The sequence below is a fragment of the Anneissia japonica genome, unplaced genomic scaffold (genome assembly GCF_011630105.1).
Source record: "Anneissia japonica isolate Jap-2015-1 unplaced genomic scaffold, ASM1163010v1 scaffold368_len332514_cov184, whole genome shotgun sequence".
NCBI lineage: Eukaryota > Metazoa > Echinodermata > Crinoidea > Comatulida > Comatulidae > Anneissia > Anneissia japonica.
Genome location: NW_022708279.1, coordinates 3,357 through 12,218, shown reverse-complemented (window position 1 = coordinate 12,218; position 8,862 = coordinate 3,357). Strand labels below are relative to the sequence as shown.

The 8,862-nt window shown below is 36.0% G+C and overlaps 1 protein-coding gene across 2 annotated transcripts; it reads left to right on the top strand.

Annotated features, from left to right (window-relative positions):
• The first annotated feature begins 1,547 nt into the window (after positions 1-1,547).
• LOC117106507 (RING finger protein 121-like) lies at positions 1,548-8,564 on the top strand. Of its 2 annotated transcripts, none has more exons than XM_033247876.1 (8): positions 1,548-1,682; positions 2,496-2,536; positions 2,947-3,088; positions 3,425-3,579; positions 5,055-5,283; positions 6,977-7,110; positions 7,671-7,772; positions 8,274-8,564. In XM_033247876.1, exons 1-8 carry the CDS (start codon positions 1,611-1,613, stop codon positions 8,392-8,394), a joined length of 996 nt encoding a protein of 331 aa, XP_033103767.1. In that variant the 5' UTR covers positions 1,548-1,610; the 3' UTR covers positions 8,395-8,564. The 2 variants fall into 2 exon arrangements, with proteins under 2 accessions (XP_033103767.1, XP_033103768.1); XM_033247877.1 differs by lacking the exon at positions 1,548-1,682 and adding an exon at positions 1,705-1,723.
• The last annotated feature ends 298 nt before the right edge of the window (positions 8,565-8,862 follow it).

Below are 8,862 nucleotides of genomic sequence, written 5' to 3'. Positions count from 1 at the left end.
CTATTTGTATTTATTTTAAGGTATTGACTGGAATCTGCAAAGCAAAAAAATATTCAAAATAATACAAGTAACACAGTTCAAGAGAGGTCTTGCTCCGTATTTACAATGCAGGAAGCTTGTCGTCGAAACAATGTATTCCTCCATGATTGTAGTGAGATAGAAAGGGAGTGAATGAGAGAAAATGCAAAGTGAACTATTAATTTACCACTTTGTACATACGTAGCAGGGGTGGAGCCAGTGGTGGGGGATTGGGCCAAGACCTCACATCAGGACCACAATTCTTCAGGGAGAACAAAAAGTATATGTTTTCTACATATTAGTAGACTCTAAAATTGATTAAATAGGTCTTTGAAACCGCTGAATGTTCGGGGCTTATCGCCCCTTGGACCACTTCTAAAGATTTTAAGTGACGCCTGACCACGCCCACGTTCTCTTGCCAGGGATGAAATCGGTCCCACCCCCATTGGGGACATGGTCAGACCCCATGTTGGATAATCCTGGTGCCACCCCTGTTACACAGCATAGGCATTCATATAAGCTCGCCCCTTTTCGATGTTCTTGCTATAAAGGTCCAACAGAACGACAGTGTAAAAACAAGACGGGCACACGGAAACACATGTGACGGTGCATATTAAATGTGGGGAAAAGAATCATTATATTTGTCCGGCAAATCTTAGCTTTATCTTTACTCTGTAGACTGGTTTTTAAATTTCAAACAATTGTCTTTTTGAAGTGTTGATGATTTTATTATAATGAGAACACAGTTCCGAATGGACGAGGAAAAATAGTAATGTAAGTTTGTATTTGTAAATAATGGACCTTTCCATCTGGAGTGTCAATCAAACTTAGCAATTGACCAACCAGAACAGGGCTAGGAATACGCGAGCGTGTCTAAGTAGTACACGCGTTGTCCCACAAACGCATGTGTTTGCCTATGATTTCACGTTGTAGTATTTTGGTACCTTAGAGATCCAAGGGGCGGGGCTTTGCGGATCCATTGTCTTTTTGGTTTTGTCATCTCAACATGAGTTTAGTTTTACGGCATGAAGGATTTATCCACAAGTTATTCTTTCAAAACGGTAGTAAACCAAAAACGGCAATATACGTGACACACCAAAACGGCAAAGGAGCAGAATCAATGCCAAAAGCAAGCGCCACCGGCCGGATGCAGGCTACCCAGTTTTTAATTTTCCGATTGACTTATTGCCGTTTTGTTCCATTGCTGTTGTGGTAAAAAAGTGTTGCCGGTTTGGTCATTGCCGTTTGGACTTATTGCCGTTTTGGGTTATTGCATTTATTATTTCACAATTAAGTGCACATTCCCAGAAATAAAATGTTATAGATTAATTAAGGATGATAATTTTGAGTGTAGAATAGATCACGATGGAATATGCTTAAATCAATCGAATTTTTAACAGGCATTCAATGTCTTCATAAACTATAGAATTTGCAAAAATTGGATTCACACACACACACACACACACACACACACACTTTTCAGAAAACTTTCAAAAAAAGTAAACGGGAACCAAAGAACAAATGTTAGAGGGCGGCAGATTGATATTGCGAAGAATGGTGGTTACGTGAATGAAGTATTCTAGTTGGCAAAGATGCCAGCCGAAGTTGCAAATGATAATATAATTGTAGTACACGAAAACAATGTTCCAAACATCGTTAAGCCGGTAATTGTTTCAAAGTAATACTAATTAGCCTGTGGGTCTAGGTAACGCTTTGATTTAGGCCTAGGTATATGCATAGATCTTTAATTATTGGCCTAGCTAGGCTAGGCTAGGCCCTCTCTCTAGGCCTAGGTCTGTGCCGTGGTAGTGGTTAGTGGTAGCAGGTGGCAATTGAGGCCTGGAGACTGGTAAAGACTAGCCTAGACCTAGATTAGCAATTCCGGTCGTAGGCATATGGTACTGTAATCAGCACAGGAGTATACTCCTGCTAGGCCAATTGCGAGATCTCAAAGCAAAATTTACAGCGGGGTTATTGAAATTCTGACCGTGAGGCGGTGGAACAGACCGCCAGTTCTCAGTTAAGTGGGTAAAAACGTGGCATAATTAGTAGTAGTAGTGGCATAATTAAGGGGCTGGAGGACCCATCTATCGGAAACAGTTTGTATTATATTTGTATTCTATTTTTTTTTCCCTTCTTACTCAACACATGACCCAGACTGCCACTGGTAAAATACTGCCTGTGTGGGAATATATAAATCTGTCCACGCATTTCTGAAAAAAAAAAGAAAAAATTAGGCCATGGCCAGTCTTGACTGTTACTTATATTACCAATGTATATTATCATGCAATAACAATTATGTGCACTGATTGTTCTCGTGATTTTCCGTGCAAATATGAGCTAGTTTTTGAGGTATCACCTGCACGATTAAAATAATTTACAGTATGGTACATTCCATTGTATGCATTGAAATTAAAATTTTTAAAATAAAATATACATTTTAATATAAATGTGATTTTCTTCCATTTTATCCATAGACTATGGACCTTTCAAAGCTCTCCGATGAAGAAAAATGGAGGTTTGTGCTAATAGAGTGAAATGCGTTTTTGTAAAATAGTAGGGTAGCCACATTATAGTGTTATCATAATATTAATTATCATGATCAGTATTTGCATTATTATACTTGCTGTATCACAACAAATTATGGGAAAACGAGTACAGGATATTTATATTTCCCCAGTATTAAAGGATTTATATGGGCTCAATCAAAATTGTGACCTGATTACGGTAAATTTTCAATTTCCAAAGCAACCTTAAGTGTGAACCCATCTTGCACTCCTGAAGACCACTATGTGGTTGAAAGCTTGACGTGTGTGTATCAATAACATTTGTTATCCGTAAGGTGCTGTTTGTCTTTAGTTTACTGTTTATCCAGCATCATGTAATTTTGTTGGTTAAATGTGCTATGTTGTCTTTCTCTGTATATAGAATTGAGCATAAAAAACTTCATGAAAAGCATAAAGGTCATGAGGCTATGCATGCTGAGATGGTACTGATTCTGATATCGGTTCTGATTGTGGCTCAAGTTTTATTGGTTCAATGGAAACAAAGACGTTACAAGTCTTATCAGGTCAGAATGTGTTCTAATTAGGGAAATTTCGCTTAGTCCGATGACGCAACACTAAAAAAAGTTCATCTTATTCTTTTGTCATGGAAACCAGGAGCAGATCCATAAGGGGAATGGGAGGTCTCCATGCCCACTCTCTCCACCCCCCCCCCACACACTTTTGGATCTGCCCCTGGAAACAGACTGCTGGTAATGAGGATAGAGGCTTTGTTGTTATTGTAATTTATATTTTTCTGTGCATTAGCTTTTCTCTGATATTTGTATACAAAATCATTACATTTTTAACTTCCACTTGATATGTGTTCATATTCATGTATTTAATTCTGAACTTTTTTTCAGGCTGTCACCTTACTAGGAATGTGGCTTATTCCATTTTTCTTTACAATCAACGCACATTGGTGGCGATTTCTTGTCACTTGGATTGTTTTTAGCATCATTACTGGATACATCATCTTCAAAGCCACACGTAAACCATTGCCTGGCAACACTCCTAGGTAAGCTGTGTAGGGCTTCTTGATGTCCAGTAGACTATTGTTTTGCGGGAAACATAATTTGAATTTCGCATTTTTCAGTATTATATTGTTTTGCAGTTATAAATTTTAAAAATATAAAGGGTAAAGGTAGGAGAATAACCCATAACTTTCAGCGTTATTTTGCTGATTGCGTATGGGCGCGGTCTGTGACTATCTAGCTGCTGTAAAATAGCGCTTTTTGGTAGTTACTGTACATGTTGACATCATTCCACAACGACAGGGGCTGAACCCCCTACTCTTCCGAAAGATGCAATGGGTTCTTTAAAGTGCACACGAGCCAGATGTATACACTGGACCTCCATTTTAAGTTCTTATCCGAGAAGACTTGGTTCTACCAACCGAACCATGGGCGAGGAGCGGCTGGAACTAGCGCCGATGTTAAGGCTGTAGCTAGCGGCGCCTCTGTCTTACCGCTCGGCCACTCGACTCGTAAATCGCATTTTGTAGCAATATATGAGGCTTGCCTTCCAACACCAGCGTAATTGTTGCTAATTGTTAAACTGAGTAATTTAACATAAAGAATGTAGCAGTATGTAAGTAGTGGGTGTGGCAATAGTAAGTCCATTCCCATCATTTTAAGAAGTGGTTGGTGCATCAGTTGGAGCTTGGACTCCCAACCTCGCGATCAGGGCTTCAAAACTCTCGCAGTGCAAGTCGCTTGTGTCTTTGGGCAAGGCACTTCATCTACGTTTGTCTCTCTCTACCCAGGAGTATAAATAGGTACCTGGGACTATGTTGTAGAATTGAATGTACTAGTTTCATGTGCTAAGCAAGTAGTACATGATTAGGTATACTCCCCAGTTAGCAGAGAAGGTTGCACTTTGTGTGCTGGTTTGTCATTGTATGTTATCCGATGACCAGGGTTAACATCAATAATGCTCAGCACCTTTGATAATAATAAAAATAATAATATGTCGTTCTTATATAGCGCTTCATGCCTCTACAAGGCCTCTAAGCGCTTCACATTACTACCCCGGTCATTGGATCATATAATTTGGAATTGGCGCTATATAAATATTCAATTATTTTTATTATTATTAATTGTTGAAGCTTTTAATGTGGAGAATATTAACAAAATTTAATAATAAGACTGTACTCAATAAACAAGATACAGTAATCAAAGATGCATCACATCAAATAAATCACTTATATATTGCTAACAAATCCGGCAAACTCTGTCCAATTAATAACAGCTCATCCAGATCTAGAAATTTTGTTTTCAACAACTCAGTTTTTCTTTATAACAATGAATTTAATTTATAAATTCATTATTTAGATTAAGTGTTTAGTGTTTCTAACTTTTTTAACTTACTGTAATAACCTTGTTATTTATTGTGCAATTTGTATTTTCTTATATTTTGTATGTCTGGTTTCACATGGCAAGCCCATGTCATGAAACCTTTATACATTGAATTGGATGTTTTTTTATCTTCTAGGCTAGTGTACAAGTGGTTCTATATCCTGTACAAGCTGAGTTATGCATTGGGGATTGCTGGCTATAGTATAGTTATGGGTACTCTACTTAATTTGAATTTTCTATTTCTGGTTCGGACTGAATCTGCGATGGATTGTGGGGTGTTGCTGCTGTTCTATGGTCTTTATTATGGAGTGCTTGGTCGTGATTTTGCTGAAATTGTTACAGAATTTATGGCAGCTCATATAGGGGTATTGTTCTCATATTATTTTCACTAAAATATAAAAAAAAAAGTATTGTGATATTTGCAAAGTTTAATATAAGATATGAACCATACAAACATTAACATACATTTAATATAGTTCATTATTATCATTCAAAAATTTCTATTGATTTGTGACTTGGGCTTTCTTTTCTATATTTTTGGGGTTTTTTTAAGTGTTTTTTTTCTTTCTATTTTTTTGTGTAAATGTACCAAGTCTTTGAAATAATAAATAATATAGCATCTCTTTATTGCATATTATATAGACTTATCAGTATATTATCATTGACTTCAAACATTATTATGCTCTGTAATTTATTATAAATTTTTGTATTGTGTGTATGTATGTCACAACTTTATTTTATTGTATGTATTAATGTTAAGAGCTTTGAAAGACTCATTTAATTTCTGTGAATTCCTTTAAATTATCTTAAGTCCTGTCCAGACTATCAAATTTTATTTGACAAAAACATGTGACATGCCTAAATATGGTCATAATGACATCACATCATGAACATATATAGGCACATCATGACTATATATGGGCATACAACAGTTTTTTTGTCAAAGAAAATTTGATAGTCTGGATATAGCTTTAGGTGAGACTTTTTTTATACCTTGTTTAGCAAACCCACCGAATGCAAATATTGATGATTTGGAATAAAAATAAAATTTTATTTTTGGCCAATTAGCGCACCTCCTGCCACAAAAAATGGAAATAAAAAAAATAAAAATAGGTTTTTTAAAAATTTTATTACGCCCTCCGCTGACTTGAAAACTCCAAAGATAAAATATGATATTTTTTCTTAATTATAAGTTTAAAGCATTTAACCATCCCATTTTACATTCACCAGTAGTGTAACTAGGTTCTGAGGGGCCCTGTTTCGAGAGTATCGTCGGGGCCCTTGACGTATGAATTAGCAATTACTACTCTTTTACTGAAGTAGTCCATACGAATATATCATTCTGAGTGCGAACCTATTTATGAAATCAGAATTGTACAATTTATATAAAGTAATGATCTGCGGGGCACAATCCAGAATCTTAGTCTTAGGGGCAGGAAAATTGATTACTAAAGTATTATTATATACTGTATACCATATATCATATTTAAATTGCTTGGCTTGGGCATGTATATTTGATTATTTTGAAGTTAAGTTATTAACAATCTTAAATTATAAAGTCCAGTATAAGTATAAAGATAAATATTATCAATCAAGATTTCTCTATGCATTGCTTTATTGGATTTTGTTTATAAGGATGGGCCTACAAAGATAGGGGACCCTTGAAGATCGGAAACACAGGTTCAATAAACCGCCAGAACCTGTGATAGTATACGCCACTGTGTTAGCATGTATAAGTGATTAATTCTAATTTATAATGTGCATTATTATATAAAGACAAATACTATCAACCTAGATTTTTATGTATACATTGCTTTATTGGATTTCGTTTAAGGTGGCGAACCCTTTAGATCAGGGGCTTCTGCAGTTCGTGGGCCCAGGTTCGGTGAACCTGCTGAACCTGCAGTATTTACGCCACTGTATTCCGCCCTCCTCCCATGATCTTTAAAAAAAACAAGTACGCGAAAGAAGAAACAAAAAAATCTCGCCTTTCCAGCTTTGGTTTACCGTTGGTTGTGTTGGTATAAATAGTTTGCGTTTATATTTAATTTTGTTTAGTATTATACAAAAACTGGCCTGCCAGGAAGAACATTAGAAGCTAACATATGTGCAGTTTGTGGTCAACAAATATTTATACCTGATGAAGGGGAAGAAGTTCTTGAAAGAGCCTACGAACTAGGATGTAGTCACAGGTTGGTGAAGATCTGTCTGCACTAAAATTGTGTTTGTATGGCCATATATAGTCATGATGTGCCTATATATGGTCATGATGTGATGTCATCTTGACCGTATTTAGGCATGTCACATGTTTTTTGTTTTTGATTAAGGGTAACTATGGTAACCAGAGCTGATCAATATGGACCCCCAGTACATACAATTAAAAAGAAAAGAAAAAAAAGATGAAAATTCAGCTAGATCTTTAACTTAATTAAATTAAAATGGAAAAAATAAATTTGTGAAAATAGAGTTAAACTTGCTTAAGTAGACTGTGCCTGTATTTATAAAATATTAATTTATAGAAGATATTAAATATAAAAAAAAGGAACACATTGATAAGTAACCAAGCAAAATTACTGTGAGCCTTTTACCAGCTATGATGATGTTATCAACATGACTTTGTCAGTGTGAGCACACAGACACTAAGTTTACATCAATTGGTTTATTAGCATTGAAACAGTCATAATGGGCAAGCCAGATGAAACTATTTAAATATTCTGCCATATTTATTAAACTTAATTTTGCAATTTTTCAGATTCCATGAATTTTGCATAAGAGGCTGGTGCATTGTGGGAAAGAAGCAGATATGTCCGTACTGTAAAGAGAAAGTAGACCTGAAACGAATGTTTAAAAATCCGTATCCTTTTGTCTTGCTTACTGATTTCATTCATTTATTAATGTTTTTTAAAAGTTCTTTCTACTTACACTATCTGGAATGCATGACTCAGAGTATAGGCTGGTTTTGGTCTGGAGGTGAAAAACGCTGGTGGAGGGGGTGTGATAATTGAGAATGCAGAACTAAATCCACATTCCACTAAAAACTTAATTGTCATTTTTAGAGTTTTAACACACTTAGTGTAACATTATTTGTGAAGGTGGGGGTGTGGGTGGACACAGTTAGTGGAACATTATTTGTGGAGGGGGTGGGAAGTCTAGATTCCCGCACAGCCAGCCTACGCCCATGAATTAATTGTCCAGGGGTAGTTGCCACTCTTTAGGTCAAAGGTTAAAAATGAGGTATGATTTGTTGTGCATCTCAATAAATTTCAGAATTTATAGTGTGAGTTAGTTTATGTATCATTTTGTGTATGTTATAACAATTCTTCATATGATTTATTTGCCTTAATATTCTTTTCAGTTGGGAGCGTCCTCATGTGTTGTATGGACAATTATTAGATTGGATTCGTTACCTTGTTGCATGGCAACCAATAATAATTCTTGTTGTACAAGGAATCAACTATGGTTTAGGTTTAGAATGAATTTCATATTAGCATTTAAATTTTTGTAACTGCAAGTATTCTTTTGAATTGGAGTCTGGGGATGGAGGCGTAGTAGGTCAAAGTGCACCGCCATCAACCGTCTTAATTCCCATTCAACTACCAAAAGGTGCCAGTAAACTCATCTAATCAGTACGGAGACGAAACCTCACTACTAGACAATAGTGAAAATTATGCCTACTTTTTCCCATTCATCATTCTGACAAAATCTTCATTGTTTACACAGGGGCAACACCCTATCTCCTCGATCCTACAATTGTTACCATGTACTAACTTGTGTTTGGAATAAAGTTCTGTGTTCTAATGTTTCTCGTTGTATGCCTTACGATCTACCAGGTCACATGACAACTGAAACTAGAATTACTTGTATTCAGCCCTCCTCAAAACACAAGGATAGCTTTCTTGTTTTCAGAAACCTGTTTCATGTCTTGACAAACTGAAGTACAAAAA